The 16,066-nt window shown below is 48.2% G+C and overlaps 2 protein-coding genes across 3 annotated transcripts in view; one reads left to right on the top strand and one right to left on the bottom strand.

The window, feature by feature from the left end:
* Positions 1-413: 413 nt before the first annotated feature.
* On the bottom strand, positions 414-5,111 carry Naif1 (nuclear apoptosis inducing factor 1). Its single transcript, XM_047524808.1, has 2 exons — positions 4,461-5,111; positions 414-2,729 (listed from the first exon to the last, which is right to left on the bottom strand). Exons 1-2 carry the CDS (start codon positions 4,969-4,971, stop codon positions 2,257-2,259), a joined length of 984 nt encoding a protein of 327 aa, XP_047380764.1. The 5' UTR covers positions 4,972-5,111; the 3' UTR covers positions 414-2,256.
* A 944-nt stretch (positions 5,112-6,055) lies between these two features.
* Positions 6,056-16,066, top strand: part of Slc25a25 (solute carrier family 25 member 25) — a 32,315-nt gene continuing 22,304 nt past the window's right edge. The window contains exon 1 of one of the 2 annotated variants that reach the window (XM_047524823.1): positions 6,056-6,414. In XM_047524823.1, the coding sequence (XP_047380779.1) occupies positions 6,160-6,414 (255 nt within the window). In that variant the 5' untranslated portion in view covers positions 6,056-6,159. The remainder of the gene's footprint in view (positions 6,415-16,066) is intronic. The other variant, XM_047524824.1, reaches the window with a different exon arrangement.

The following is a 16,066-nucleotide window of genomic DNA, read 5'->3' as shown; positions in this document are numbered from 1 at the left end:
ACCAGCCCTCTTTGGAGCAGGATCTGCATTCCAATCTTGAATCCAGAGTTCTCGCTGCTTTCAGGAAGCCTTGGGAGCACTTAGAGACCTGTGTGCACTAAGCAGCAGCAAGGGCTCCATCCCTAGGAGTCTATCCTAGACTATGGGTAAGACAGGGACTAGTCATTCTCCTCCCAGGTTTGGAACACTGCCCTAACCCAGGAATAGGCAGACTTTTTCTGTAAAGAGTCAGGGAACAATAAATACTTTTGGTTTTGCGGGCCAGATGTCTCTGTTACAGCTACTCAACTCTGCTATTACAGCATAAAAACAGTCATAGATTTATAAATGAATAGGTGTGTCTGTGTTCCAATAAACTTTTTTTACAAAAATAGGTGGTAGGCCAAATTTGGCCTGTGGGTCATAGTTGTCAGTCCTTGCTCTCTTCTATATATAGCCAATAAAGACACAGAGATATGCATACAAAAAAGCGGTATTTCTTTAATTTAAAATTATGACCTGGACAGAGCAAGTCAGTTTAAGTGATCCAGGCTTCCTTCTTCTACCCAAATGGAACAGATGTGATATTGGCTCAGATTTCCAACCCTAGAGAAACACCAAACCAAGTCGCCAATCCTTAGCAAGTCTTTGCAGGTACCTGCTGGGGCCATCAGGCTCCAGTCAGTGAAGGGCTGCTGCCTTCTAGCCACTCTGAGGAGGGTCTTTCTTCCACTAACTCCCTCCTGGGCCCACCGGCTCCACCTCCCTGTAGCTGCCATGCCTCCACAGAGAAGGTGACAGCAAGACAGTCTTCGGGGCCATCTCCCTGCGGTCACAACGGTGGGGCTGAGCAATTCTAAACGTACATGCCTGGAAAGGCAGCGCGGCCACTTGTTTAGCTGAGATCTAGAGTCTCAGGCTGTGACCATCGGTCACGTGCGGCCCAGGTACCAGCAGCAAAATGGCAAACTTGGGAAATGACTCAGGGAAGACCGTGAGGGCCTGGGACATCCATGGTGAGTCTGAAAATGAAACAGACAACGGCCACCTGGATAAGATCCTGGCAAACGTCTCGGTGGCGAAGCCAAAGGAACAGCACCTCCTTCAGCCTCCGCTGCGTGCTCTTACGGGGCGCAGTATTGAAAGGGCTGCGCTTGTTAGGTCGGCTTCACCTCTCCCACCTTTTACATTCAAGGTCAGTCGAGGCTTCAGACTCACTCGCGGTCAGAGGGAGTCTCGCAAAAACACGAGGCACTGGTGTTAAGCGCGGTAAGAGAAAAGAGTCCAGGCTGGGATTCTGAGCGGGGTGGTTTTTTCTGCACCCAATTTTGGAAATGTGGTCTTCAGAGAGGAAAGGAGCACAGGTGTGGCCCCAGGGCTGCCCTCTTGGAGGTCTTCCCAGGAGGGGTTCATACAGCATACAGAATAAATACAACTGGCTTGAAGAAAGCTAATGACCAGCCTCAATCCCTCCATGGTAGGATGGCCACCAGTTTGCTTTCTCTAAAAGTGACAGCACCCAAAGCCTGACCTGAGTCAAAGGCTCTCGGACAAACCACCAAAGGGCTTCCCAGAGATGCCCTGGAAGACCAGAGAGTGGCCAACCCATCCAGGCCACTTCAGCATTCCTGAGCTGGGCTGGTTGCACGCTGGCTTACTGCAGAGGCATCCCAGGACACTACCGAGGCTGGTTCTGTGTCTGGGGTGGGATGGGGGGTGGGGCAGCAGTAAGGAGAGTCCCCTGAGAACTGAGGCCTAGTGCGAAAGGGAAAGAGGTGGGGTTTCCTCCTCAGGCTCAGTCAAGCTGCCTCCAAGGGAGGAGATGTTATTGCCCTATTGCCAGCACCACTGAAGCAATCGTACTCAAAAGTATGGCACTTGTGTGGGGCAGCTCAGTACAGATCCCCGGCTGGCTGTGCTATGGCCCCCATTGAGAGAACTGATATTTCCTTACAGTTGTCCTAGACAGCGTCTGGGTCATGTCCCAAGCCCTGGTTCATGAAAACACATGTCCCATCACTAGGACATGTGACCCCCCAGCTAGCCAATCTTCTGGATCTGAGCAAGGCAGCTCCAGTGGTGGGCATAAGGGAGCTTGGGTCCCAGAACCCGACAAGTTTCTCTTCAGTCTCCTTCATTCTCCAAACAGTGGACCCCCAAATGTCTATCAGAGAAGGAGCTGTCCAAGTTGCCTGCCCAAAGACAATCACAGAAGCCACTTACAAGACCCCGGAGGTTTCATCCGATCCTGGCAGAAGGCTGGCTGGACCCCAGCCCTCACTGAATGACGCTGTCTGGCTGTCCATTCTGGGCCACCTGTCCAGGGTCAGAAGCAGGGGTTGGGTTGGGCGTGTTGCTCTGCAAGTAGCGGCGGAAATCTTTAATCATGGGCCGGAGGACCTGGATGAGGACACTCAGGGCTGCCTGGGTGCCCTCCATGGCCTGGGCCTGGCGCTCCTGGGCACAGGCTTGCACCTCCTGGGATCGGCGGATCATCTGCAACAGGTCGTTCTGCTGCTCTAGGTGCTGAGCAATCTCCTTCACGTGCAGATTGGTGACCCGCTGCTCCTGGATCAGCTTGGCAGAGTTGAGGGCGATGCGGCTCTTGAGGGCCTGTGGCTTGACAGACGTGTCTGTGTGCTGGGCCATCATCTCCATGGGGGCCTCAGCTGGCAGGGGCGGGGGAGCCTCAGCCGTGCAGTACTCCACCACTCCCTCCTCCAGCGTGTGATAGGTGGTTTCTGTGGGGACTGCAGGGAAGAAAGCCAAAGCAGAGGAAGATCACGTTCTGAAAGAAATGCAGCTGGCCATGCAGGGTGGGGAGGAGGCCATTAAGCCCTCCCTTGGATGGAGATGAAAGGGAATTCAGGCCTCTCCTGGATTTACAGCTATTCATGTCTAATCCAGACTCTAAGGGGTTCAGGATCTTAATCTACTGGTAGCCAAAGGGCAGTCCTGGATCTGGCAAAAGCAAAGTTGCCAATAAAAATACTAGCAAAAAATTCAGAGTACCTACTAAGTAGGTACCAGGCGCTTTGTACTCAGAAGCTTTCTGTATGCTAATGTAGACACTGTCACCTTCATTTTCAGAGAGGAAATAGATTTGAATATGGTGTGACTTACCTAAATCACCCAGCTCATTCAGCAGAGCCAGAAAGCAAACCCAGGTCTCCCCAACCCTGGAGTCCAGCATGCTCACAATAAGGGCTCTGGGCTGCTTCTAGCTAATAAGGCACCTCAGGAGGCAGGGTCACATGCTTCCTGAAGTGCCCACACACAGCAGGCATCTTGAGGGTACTTTCTACACAGTTGCTTGCAGGTGCACTGGCCCTATCTCCCTTTATGTTTTCTTGACTTCCAAGTTTCCTGTGGTCAAGCAGAAAAGGGGGTGGGAATGGGGAACCAGACAGTAGTAGCTGAAGTGCCCAGTATGTTTCCCTATCTGATCACCTTGGTCCATGGGATACCTAAACTTCTTTACTGTTCTAGAACAGCATCTGATTTAGATCAGTGTTTGCGCCCCTTTTCCCCACCTCAATATATACCTGAGGAATATGATGTTGCAGGGGTGTGGCACCCACACATACACCCAAGTCCACCAAGCGCAACTGAGAATCACTGGTTGCTACAGTTCAGAGCCCATAACAAGCAGAGTTCACAGTCACAGGCACAAACCCTTATCTGAACTACAAAACCTGATTCAAGTTAATTCTGTTGTCACTCATAGCTGAGAGCCCGTGAAGGGATCCTAGCTAGTTGTCTGGGCCTCCATACATGTGGGAGGGTCAATCTTCTCCACCTTTCAATTCCAACATCAACTGTGTGTCCCCACCCCACCGGGAAGCCCCCTTCCTTTTGAGTCCTTGGGTTTTCCTACCCAAGAGTGAAGTTACTTAGATATGGGTCTTACCTGCCCTACTAGAAAATAAGTGGCCTGTATTTCAAATGCCCTAGTAATCCTGGTACCCAGCACAGGGTTTGGCATAGACTAAGTGCTAATGTTCAATGAATGAATGAGTTAGATTAGCAGCAGAACCAGGAGGTTCCTGAGTGGTGCCCAAGGAACATTCACCACATGGAAAACAGAATGTCTATCCAGAATGGATGTCTCCCTTGGGTAGTTTATTCCCCAAGTGGATCCTGGTTGCCTGCTATGTGCCAGGGCCTGTGATAAGTCCTGTGGGCATATACAGTCTGTCTTCAATGACCACACAGTTCTGAAAGTGGAGACAAGTCACAGACACAAATGGTGGCCACACAGTAGAGAGCTAATCAACTAATGAGAATGCCAAACCACATGCTACCGCAGTCCCAAAGAAAACAGACGTACTTCTGTCCGGAAAGTACTTGGAAGGTTTCATGGTCTTCCAACATCCCACCTAACCTCTGACCCTTGGCAGCCAACTTTCTCCAGGCTGCCCCAGTGTTTGCTGGCCTTTCCCATTTATGCACAAATGAACTGGGCACGGGAGGTCACTCACTCTGTGTCAGGGTGACCGTAGCTGCGGCTGCAGTGGCCGCGGGTCCAAGGGCCACTGGGTGGATCTCTGTGGAACTGGGCAGACTGATGATGGTGGCCTCACCCAGCAGGTTGCAGATGCGTTGTTGCATGGGGGTCAGCAGTACAGGAGCAACAGCTGGACCACTGCCAGCACTGCCACCGCCTGTCCCAGGCCCACCAGCTCCATCTTCCTCAGTGGGCCCTGGGGCCTCGCCACCCTCCACAGCGGCCCGGACCTGGGCAACCTTGCGACGGACCTCGGTTTTGAGGTCAGACCACTTCTTCTTGACCTCGGGCAGCTCCCTGCGGCAGGTGGCCACGGCATTGACCCTTCTCAGAATGCCATGCCAGGCCGCACTCTTGGCGGCTAGAGGGACCCCAGCGTTGAAGTGGTTCACTAGCAGGTGCTTCTTCAGCTCCAGCTCCTCCACGATGATTTCCACCTCCCTCTCTGAGAAGTTCATCTTTCTCTTCTTGGCTGGGACAGCCATGGCCTCTCCTCTCCCCTCTTTTTAAAGAAATTATAATGTCTTCTACTGCCCCAATTTCCCTTCTCTTCTTCCTCAGCCTCTCCCCTTACCCACCCCCTCCCCCTGCAGGGGATAGGCCGGGCTTGCTCAAGGCCAAGCACCAGGCCTTAGGTAACCCCCCTCGCTACGCAAAATGCGTAGGGCCCCGCACCGACCGGCCCGGCCGCTGCCAGCCAGCTGCGTAATGGCTTCCTGAATCTGCCTCTTCCGCCGGGGCATGCGGAGATCCGCCCACTTTTCTTCTTCCCGCCCCTCAGCGCTTCTCTAGGGTAGCCCGCCCTCCTGGTTGGTCGCGGCTCGAATATCGAGTCGATCTTTAGGTTCTTTAGGTCTGTCATTCAGCTGAAGGGCACGCCTACTTATTGGAATCATTGGTCTAAGGGTGTGTCTGTCGTCCAGAGCACTCCGCCCACCTAGCTTTTATTCACGTCCATTGGAAAACCATTCTGTCGTTCAATTGTTAGTATTACGACTATTACGCCGTTAAGCTCAGTTATTTTATTGGTGGTTTAGGGAATTATACTACTAAAACTCGACCTCCTGAGGATGCTCAGTGCTTTAGACTTTGAACCGTTGGCCAATTAATTAATTCCACTCGAGGGCGAAAACTCTGCTTGTAACTTCAGTTCACAACTGCTCTCACACAGATCCTATTTCCCTCCGCAGGTTACGATCTCTCCGTACGTGACCGCTCCTCCCATCCTTACAATTCTGCAGTCTAACCAGCGTTTCTCAATGAAAATTGAACACGGGACCTTTCGCCTGTCAATCACAGGACTTCTGCCTATCGCTGCGTGATTTCCTTTCCGGCCTGGCTCAGCCAATACCTGCCTCCCTCAGTTTGAATCGTCCCTAGGCGGAGCGGGGTGGCTTCGCCCTCTCCATTGGCCAGGCAGTCCTCTGGGAAGGCTCCGCCTCTCGGACCTCCTCCGGGCTGCCGTCTGGACCTGTGACTGGCCCGCGGCGCCCCTGGAGGCGTGGCCACCACAGAGGCGCTCGGTTGGGCGGGGCTCCCGGAAGCGGCCCCTCCCGCCTGCTTGCCGGCTTCTCAGCCCGCGCTCGGGGTACGAGGAAACCCGGCGTGCTTCGGTGCAGTCCCCGCCGGCTTGCCGCCCCCGCCCGGCGCCCGTCGCCCCTGCCTCGCGCCCGATGGTGAGCAGTGTGTTGTGCCGCTGCGTGGCCTCCCCGCCGCCGGACGCCGCCTCCGCCGCCTCGTCTGCCTCGTCGCCGGCGTCCGTGGGGGACCCGTGCGGCGGCGCCGTCTGCGGGGGCCCGGACCACCGGCTGCGCCTGTGGAGCCTCTTCCAGACGCTCGACGTCAACCGCGACGGCGGCCTGTGTGTCAACGACCTGGCAGTGGGGTTGCGGCGCCTGGGACTACACCGCACCGAGGTCGAGCTCCGGGTGAGCGGCGTGCGCCGTCCGCGCGGGCGAGGGGAGAGCGCACGGGAGGTCCGGGTGACAATTCTGGCTGCTGGGGACACGTCTGAACGTCCAGGCTTCTCTGGCAGCCTTGGGAACTGGGAAGTAGTCTGGGTATACGGTCCCTTGGTCTGGGCAGGACCCCTAGTGTTGCAGGATAGTCCCCCCTGACTGACAGATGGACGCCCATTGATGCCCTGGAGGGAGTGGAGCTCTTCCACAGGTGCTTGGGTTAGGGAGAAAGACTCGTCGTGGGCACCTCCGGGCCTTCTGATAAGCGAAAAGCCCCTTCCGGCCCGGGGCGTTCCCCAGAAGTAGAAGGCTGAGTCTCAGGAGTGTGCCTGTGTCACCTCCTGATCTCAAGGAGGCCCAGCTTGACACTCCCCTTAGCGCGGTCATCCGTCCGTCTCCAGGAGCGCACCCCTTCTCGCCTTTCCCCTTCTTGTTTCCATGCCACCGTGGGCCTGATCTGGTTCCTCTCAGAAGCATGTGGGAGTCTGGAAAAAAATGGGAACTGGGGTTTCAGGCAGATCTGTGTGGATGTGGGTGGTGAGGACTGACAGGTCTCGTGGTTTAGGCATCCTCACTGCTTATCCCGAACTTGGATCTTGATCCTTGGCACAGTTGGGAGTGTGCATGGAATGAAAGAATCTGGGGGCAAATGCTTGCTAAACGTGAAAAGGTGGTTTAGCTGAGAAGGGAGCGGGCCCTTGGCAGAGATGGTGTAGACAAGGCCAGAGGCTTGCTGTCCTTTCTGTATAAGAAGCCTGGAGCAATATCTTTTTCTTCCCTCTGTCTCATGATGTTTTTCAGTTTGACTCTGTAGTCAGACCTTCCCAAATTTTTCAGTTTTTGTGGCTTAACCTGATTTACAACTGGAGTAGGACTGATGAGTATTTTATCTAGTAATCTGTTTCTTTTCAAAGTTAGTTTGGTCTGTTTGTACAAACAACAATTTGAGAACCTTACAGTCAAGTATGAAGAAAATCTGGTAAAATGCCAGTAAATTAAGCCAATTTGTTGATCTAGTAGGTGTACATAAGGTGTTTTTAACTCATGTCCAAGATAATCTTGGATCAACATCCAGGGTATTTAACCTACTTAGGATCATCTTGGGAAGACCAAGGGTAACACTGCAGCATAGACTCCTCGGTTAAATCCAAGAGATAGGTAAGTCCAAGAGACAAATTTTTTTTTTTGAGTTCTGAGAAGACACAAGTTTTACATTTTTTTCTCCCTTAAGTCAGTTTTACACAAAATAGTGTTGCTGGCTGGAGATTAAAAAAAAAAAAAAAATCAATTGAGTAAATTACCTGAAAAAATAGGGTGGCTAAACTGGGAGGCTGTATGCCCGAGGGCCTGAGAAGATCTGGGCCCGGGTGAACCTTTCTATTCTTATGAACCTGCTTACCTGGCATGTGCTGCCAGGCACATAGAGGACATCTGGCTGCAGGTGTATTTTGTGTTTACACCAAGTGTGGTGGCTCAACAGGAGTCACAGTGTTCTGGCTGTTCATGGCACAACTGATATTGATCCTAATCCATATTTTTGGAAGTGAATCTGCCTAAGGGCAAATAAGGAGAAAGTGATCATTCTTCCCAGTCTAAAAGAAAACCTTTATTCTTTTGTGGTATTAAAGATTGAACCAGGGTTGCTGTACCCCTGAGCTACGTTCCCAGCCCTTTTTATTTTTTATTTTGAGACAGTCTTACTGAATTGCTGAGTCTGGTGAACTTGGGATCCTCCTGCCCTCACCCACCCCAGTAACTGGGATTACAGGCAGGTGCCACCACACCTTTTTTATTCTTTTGAGAGGTTTAGTGTGGACTTGATTTCCACAACTCTTGGCTTTTGAACAAGCTAAATTGTTATACAGCTTTAAGAGAGATTAGAAATGATTCATTTGATTGGTTTATTACCTGTAAAGGAGCACGAGGTAGTCCCATGGAAAATATTTTTAAGTATTAAGGAAAAATATCTGCCATTTTGTAAAAAACTGAGGAATAGGAAGATACCCTGCCTCATGTACCCCTGTGCCACTTCCTGTTAAATTATCTTTAGTATTAGCTGCTTATAGAAAAGGCATTGCTACAGTTTTGCAGAACTGGAAGGGAGTGAAAGAGAATTTGGAGGCCCTTTGGTTAAAAATTGGTCTTTGCCATCGGAATAGGTATTGCCATGGGAACAGGTGTCGAAAAAACTACACATTGGAAGCTGCTTCCTATGACCCAAGTGAGACCAGTCTGAGATCATCCAGGGTTTGCACCAGAGTCAGCTGTGAGTGCTTATCAGTGGGTGATGGGTAAATGAACCCAGGCTATGTGATTCCACAAAGCCTCCTGCTAGCTTGTAACAGCCTGGGGTCAAGTTTTCCTTAAAAATAAACCAGCAAGTTTCATGGTCTGCCTTTGTTGCAGAAGAGGCTGGGACAGAGAAAAATTACTTAAAATGGAAATGGGGCAGAGAATCTCATGGCAGCCAGCCAGGGAAATTTTCTTTGTAAAGGGCATGTAAGTAAGAAGCTTGTCCTGGGACCAAGAAAAAAAAAAAAAAGGGTTTATTAAAGAAAGAAAAAAAGATGACAACAACGGTAGTGACTTTGAAATGCAGCTCTGCTGGAGCTAATTATAGCATTGACTATTTTGGGCATTTTCATGTGACCAAACTAAATCTTTGTCTTAAAACAAATTTTAAACATAGGTTAGAACTCAGCCAATTAGAGGAAGTAAGCAAGCAGTGTTACATGTAAACAGTTGTCTCCCTAGCCAAGACTTGTGGGCTCTCACAAGGGGTTGGTATTTAATACAGGTGAACATTCTACACAATGCTGTGCTAAGTTTGGTAAGACTTGGATGCACACCATCTAGCCCGAGCTCCACATAAGGCAGTAAAATGATTCTACCCTCATTTGACAAGGGAAGGAACAACCATTCAAAGAGATGATGATGGGCTCAGTCAAGTGTCTATAGTCCCAGCGACTCAGGAGGCTGAGGCAAGAGGATTGCAAATTCAAGGCCAGTCTCTGCAACTTAGACCTTGCCTCAAAATAAAAATTTTAAAAGGCTGTGGGGAGGTAGCTCAGTGGTAGAGGGTCCCTGAGTTCAATCCCCAAGGCCACAAAACAAAAGCATAGTGAAAAAAACCTAAAAAATCATGAGACCAGAAAAGGAGTGGAACCACCTGATTGCTGCTCCTCTCTTCTTTAACTTCCAGTTGTTTCTGTTTGCCTCACACTTCACCCTAAGCCTGAGAAAGGCATTGAAAACCACAGCTTTTGTTTCCAAAGTATGTTTCGGAATGCCAGTGCTTCCCCTATCACAGAATGATACCTGCCCTTCCCTGTTTCTCTCCTTGACCCCAGCAATGTACACATGAGGCAATCCTGCTGCCTTGAGATAATAGAAGGGAAGATCGTTAATGGCAACTTGGTGTTGCTTCACCAGACAGTGCTATTGAACTCTATACCTTTTTCATGTGTGGCCATTTGTGGTGAGGATATTTACCCAAAACAGGCCCCCTTAGATAAGATGGTCTGTAGAGGGAAAGAGCCCTTTTCATGGAAAAGGGCAAGGCAACATGAACAATGCTGTTTACAGATTGGATGGAGCTCCTTTGTTCAATTGATTATGTTATATTGTTGCAAAATTGGTTCCTGGCTCAAAGTCATGATTATGGAGCCAACTAGAAGATAAATTTTAAAATGAAATCAGGCATGGTGTCCCATGCCTGTATTCCCAGCTACTTAGGAGGTTGAGGCAGAAGGATCCCAGGTATGAGGCCAGCCTTGGCAATTTAGTGAAACTTATATCTCAAAATAAAATTTAGAACCACACACACACCTATAATCCCAGAGGCTCAGAAGGCAGAGGCAGGAGGATTGCAAGTTCAAACCTAGCCTGAGCAACCTGGCGAGGCCATGTCTCAAAAAAGGGTCCCCCCCCCCCCCACACACACACCAAAAATAAAGGCTGGGGATGTGGCTCAGTGGTTAAGTGCCTTGGGTTTAGTCCCTAGTACCTAAATAAATAAATTAGAAATAGCTCAGAGTCGGAGCACCCCTGGGTTCACTCCCCAGCACTGAAAAAAATAAATAAATAGAAAGATGATATTTGGAAAGGTAGAGGCAGCTATCCTGATCCCAAAACCAAGTAATAAGTAAGAATATATCAGTGTCCTTTCAGTCTGAAGCTTCAGCCAGATAAATTCCTTTGATGTTCAGAGTCATTAATTGTTGAAGTCTCACAGAGATCACAGGGGAACGAGGCAGGTGTACTTTGCTGGTATTCATTTCTGATCCATCTAAATACAACCATGTGGGCTGGAGATATTGCTCAGTTGGTAGAGTGCTTGCCTGTCATGCACAAGGTCCTGGGTTTAATCCCCAGTACCACCCAAAAAAAAAAAAAAATGCACACACACACACACACACACACACATACATACATAAATACAACTGTGGGATGAAATCAGCAAAGCAGTTTTTATGCAGGACTAGTCTCATGGCACGGTATCTGCACAGACTTTATTTTTAAACAGTTCTTACTAGAACCTGGAATTGATGTGTTCCCCTGTTTCTCCTAGTCACCCCAAGTAAAATCGTCCCTCTTGTGGCATCCTTCAGGGATGGTCAGCCCATTCCGTTGTGGGCCTTACTGGGATCATTGTTGGTTCTTTATCTGAAATACTGTGTCTGCTACTCATGTGCCCTGAGTGTATCTTTAGAGGCAACACAGAAAAGTGATCCAGGGGCCCCATTAGAATCTGAAAGCCTGCTATTTTTCTATGATCTGCTGCTGCTAAAAACAGGTGGTATCGTGGACACTCGAAGTTATACGCTCTCCATACCTTTTGCGGCTCCCTGGGATTTAATAGTACTCACTTTGTGAGACTGTAGTGGGAAAAAGAAGCCAAGCAACAAAAGAGCTTGCATTTTATGATCCACCTATGTGAAAGTCCAGATGGGGCAGTTGGAAAGGGACATGGAGAGATAGTAAGGTGATCTTACTATGGAGAGATAGTAAGGAGCCAAGGGCTGTGGGACCTTTTTTTTTGATAGAGGGATTGAACCCTCTTAACCACTGTGCTTAACCACTGTGTCACATTTCCATCCCTTTTTATTTATTTTTTAAATTTTATTTTGAGACAGGGTATTGCTAAGTTGCTTACAGCCTCTAAATTGCTGAGGCTGGCTTTGAACTTGCGTTATCCTGCCTCAGCCTCTGGAGTTGCTGGAAATTCTTTTTGAGGTGATGCTAATGTTCCCAAGTTTGCCATAGTGTTGGTTGCATATATCTGTGAAAATACCAAAAACCACTGAATTGTATACTTTGTTTATTTTTCAGCACTGGGGATTGAACCCAGGGGTACCACCAAGCTATACCCCTAACTCTTTTATTCTTTTTTTTTTTTTTTTTTTTTGGTACTGAGGATTGAACCCCAGGGTACATTACCATTGACTTATATGCCCAGTCCTTTTTATTTTTGAGACAAAGTCTCATTAAATTGCTGAGGCTGGCCTCAAATTTGCAATCCTCCAGCCTCAGCCTCCCAAGTCACTGAGATTATAGACGTGCGCCACCACGCCCAACTGAGTTGTGCACTTTAAGTGGGTGATTGTATGGTATGTGATCTTAGTTTAAAAGTTCCTTGGCTACTTGTTTACTAGCTGTGACTCACCCCCTCAAGGTCTTACTTTTCTTATTAGACACATTATGGTGGTGTGAATACTCAACTTCATAAGGTGTTTGTATGGATCAAATAAAAGCGTATCAAGAAACCAGGCACAACAATCCCAGCAACTTGGCTCTGAAGCAGGAAGATCACAAGTCAAGGCCAGACTGGGAGACTTAGTGAGACCCTGTCTCAAAGTAAAAAATAAAAAGCACTAGGATGTAGCTTGGTGGTAGAGTACTCCTGGGTTCAAGCCTCAAAACTGCAAAATAAATAAATAAAAATATAAAAGAGCCTAGTACAGTGTCTGATACATAGGTGTTCACTTCCAGGTAAATTTTCCCCCTTTGAGTCTTTGAGGATAAGATGCTCAGAATTGGTCAGAATCATCTACCATGACCCTCAGCGAAGGATGGAAGGAAGGGAGGGCAGAGTCTAGGCGCCTTGGTGATGTGAGGGTCACAGGATGGGGCGCCCAGGGAGGGCACTTCTCACATCTGCAACCTGGAGCACTTTGGAGAGGGCCGTGGTCTGTGGGAAGATGAAAACAGGAAAGAAATTCTAAAACCTTGAAGTAGGAGAGTCACTCTGTTTACACAAATGGATGTCATTGGTCCAAACTTTTCCTGGAACAAAGATGGGCCTCACAGCCTTGACCTTGCAAGCCTTGATGTTATCACATAAGCCACGGAGGATCTTTCCTCAAATGTGGAGTTGACTTTGAACTTGGGAAAATAGAACTTCAAGTGGATAATATCTCACTAGCCAGTATTCTTTTGCAGAAGTGGGAGTGAGGCCCAGAGGTTGGGTTGGTTGAAGGCCAGGAGAGAACTAGAACCCAGGACTGACTCTGCCCAGTGTCCCTGAGCCACCCTGCCTCCTTCCTCCCACGGCTGTGGGTACTTGTCCTTAAAACGCAACATCTCTTTTCGGTTTATGACCTAGACATATCTGTGCCTTCTCCAGCTCAGCATATTAAGGCCCCTGAGGGCAGGCAGGAAGCAATAACTCCAAGGACAGGGGTCCTGTTACTAAATATGGGATGTAAAAGACCTGGCACAACACCTGAAAAAAAGTTATCATAAAGATACATTTTCCTTTAAATAAATGAATGACAAAGGCCAGAAGGAGCTTCCTGTCTGCTTTGCATTCTTGGCTGGGTTTTCCAGGAAGCAGGAGGTGAGTCAGGCCTCATTCTCTTCAGGGACAATGGGAAAAGGCGGTGGCAGCTGCTGTCCCATTGCTCCTGGCCTTGCCCCCCGCCCTGCTCCAACACTTCCCCCCAACCCTGGCCCCCACCAAGTATGATTGGACTCATCTAATGGGACCAAAGCTGTGAGAAAACCCAAAAGCCACTGAAATGCCAGTGGTGGGAAAAATAATCTGGGAGAGGGCAGTTTTGTTTTTTTGCCCTGCTGGGGATGGAACCCAGGGCCTCCCTCACGCCAGACAAGTGCTCTAACACTAAGCCACAGCCCCATCCCCAGAGGATGCTTTATTATTATTATTATTATTTCGGTACTGGGGATTGAACCCAGGGTGCTTTAATACTGAGCTACACCCCAGCCCTTTTCATTTTGGGGACAGCGTCTCCGCTGAGTTGTCCAGGCTCCCTGGAACTTTCGATCCTCCTGCCTCTGCCTCGCTTGGCACTGGGATGGAGGCATGCGCGACTGCACCCAGCCCAGAGGGCCTTCTACATCCCCAGGAGTAAGCAACTACTAAACCCTCAGCTGTAGTCGTAACACAACTGACTGTCAAAGACAGCTACTGTGCCCACCTTAATCGACTTGTGGTCCTTGCCCGTCCCACACGTGAAGCCCTGCTGTCACTACGGCTAGCGCCTTTAGATTAGGGTGTGAACCCACAGGATGTTGGAACTAGAACATTTTCAAAGTGTATCCAGTTCAGTCCTCATATTTTGTAGACCAGAGAAGTTAGATTCCTACAAAGGCATTGTGGGGGACGTTGGAAGAAGGACAAGGTGCCTGTGGTTCCCCATAGCTATGCACTGAGACACAGTTCATTTTTTTTTTTTTTTTTTTTTTTTTGTTTTCATTCACATTTTGGTTGTATTCTTTTGTTTGTTGGAGTCCCTTCCTCTCTAACCTATAAAAGGAAAAATAGGATCAGGGAGGTAAATTCAGGGAGGTAAATTAAGTAGTTCTGTAGTTAAATTTCTTTTTTTTTTTTTTGGTACTGGGGATTGAACTCAGGGGCATGACCACTAAGCCATATTCCCAGCCCTATTTTGTATTTTATCTAGAGACAGTCTCACTGAGTTGCTTGGCACCTCACCATTGCTGAGGCTGGCTTTGAACTTGAGATCCTCCTGTCTCAGCCTCCCAAGCTGCTGGGATTACAGGCTTGCACCACCTCTCCCAGCCCTGAAGTCACTTTTAAGAAGTTGAAAACAGGGCTGGGGCTGTAGCTCAGTGGTAGAGCACTTGCCTTGCATGTGTGACACACTGGGTTTGATCTATAGCACCACATAAAGTAAATAAATAAAAGGCATTGTGTCCATTTACAACTAAAAAAATATTAAGAAAAAAAAAAAAAGCTGAAAACACATAGATGCTGGGGATTGAGCCCAGGACTTCACACACACTTAGGCGAGTGCTCTGTCACTGAGCTACATCCCCAGCCATTTTTTGTTTTGAGACAGGGTTGAGACACTAAGTTGCCCAGTCTGACCTGGGATCCTCCTGACTCAGTCTCTTAAGTCTCTGTGACTGCAGGTGTGCACTACTGCACCCAACTTGCATAAGTTTTTGATCCTTTTAGGCAGTTGGGTTTTTACATGTTGGCCTCAGTTCATACCCACCTTCTTCTCCTTACACTTGGCACATCATATCTCATCTGAAGGAGAGTCATATGCCCGTAGGAACAGAAAAGCTACATTGCTATGCAGACTCCTCCTTCTGCAGAACTTAATTTACATTTTCTGTCTTAGAATCTTGCACTTAATATTGGGTAAATTGTGTACACCTCTGACTTTGCTTCAGAGAAGAGAAAAAGGCATCACTGTTTTTAAAAAAAATAAAAAAAAAAAGCCTTGACCTTGGCCTTGGTACCTAGATAGGAACTGGCTTTGCACCAGGTGTAAACAGGCCATCCAAGAGATTGTTTGTAGACTGCTTGTTCTCCACAGTTACAGGAGTGTTTTTTTTGTTTTTCTAGTTTTTGCCAAAGCTAGATATTCTGGTTTAATTTATTAAGATGGAAGTAGATTGGGGAGTCCAGTTTTTCCGTCATTGCATTTTGTCATCTTTGGTACCTTATTTTCATTTGTGTCAATGGGGCAAGAGCCTGGCTCCTCCTGATTCTCTAACTGAGGACTGAGTCACGGGCAGGAGGTGGTTTAATAACCCAGCTGACATCCCGAAACTCCTGCTGCCATAGTGTGGCCAGGCATGGGAACTCGGCATCTCTTTTGTCCCATTGTCCCAGATGTAAAGCACCTATGAAAACTTAATTTGAGCAACAAATATACCACTTATGCTAACTTTGAAATCATATTTGAATGTTAATCCACAGAATTGAAAACTTGCAACTTAGGAACAGAAAAGAGAGAAATTATGATAAATTACAGTTAAATTAATGGGTGGATTCACTTCAGCAGAGACTGCTACAGTTGTGCCTCAGAAACAGTAAATCATGACTATATATCAATATATAAAAGATTCTTCTAAGTTTTTTTGCCTCCTGTATCACTCTAAACGAATTTTTTAAAACAGTATATCTCCTTACACATTTTGTACATGTGCCTTAAACATTTTTGTTGTTGGTTTGGCTTTGGGGTTTGAGCGAAACCTTAGAGCTGCAGGTTGACTCACTCAAATGATGGAACAGGACCTTCCTGTGGCCTCTTTGGCAGAGCAGCCCTCATTATCAAATCAGCCAAATCAGCCTGGCTTGCTGTCAAATAAAACCTGGCTTCATTTTTCAATTTAAAAATGTTAG

Source organism: Sciurus carolinensis, chromosome 14, assembly GCF_902686445.1.
Source record: "Sciurus carolinensis chromosome 14, mSciCar1.2, whole genome shotgun sequence".
Classification (NCBI taxonomy): Eukaryota; Metazoa; Chordata; class Mammalia; order Rodentia; family Sciuridae; genus Sciurus; species Sciurus carolinensis.
The sequence above is the reverse complement of the archived record's forward strand: the minus strand, read 5'-3'. Positions and strand labels throughout refer to the sequence as shown.

Excerpts from the sequence above, each read along its gene's own strand:
- Naif1 (XM_047524808.1), bottom strand. The coding sequence starts at position 4,971 with ATGGCTGTCCCAGCCAAGAAGAGAAAGATGAACTTCTCAGAGAGGGAG. Across the intron at positions 2,730-4,460 it reads TACGGTCACCCTGACACAGA|TCCCCACAGAAACCACCTAT; the intron begins GTGAGTGACCTC and ends TCTTCCCTGCAG.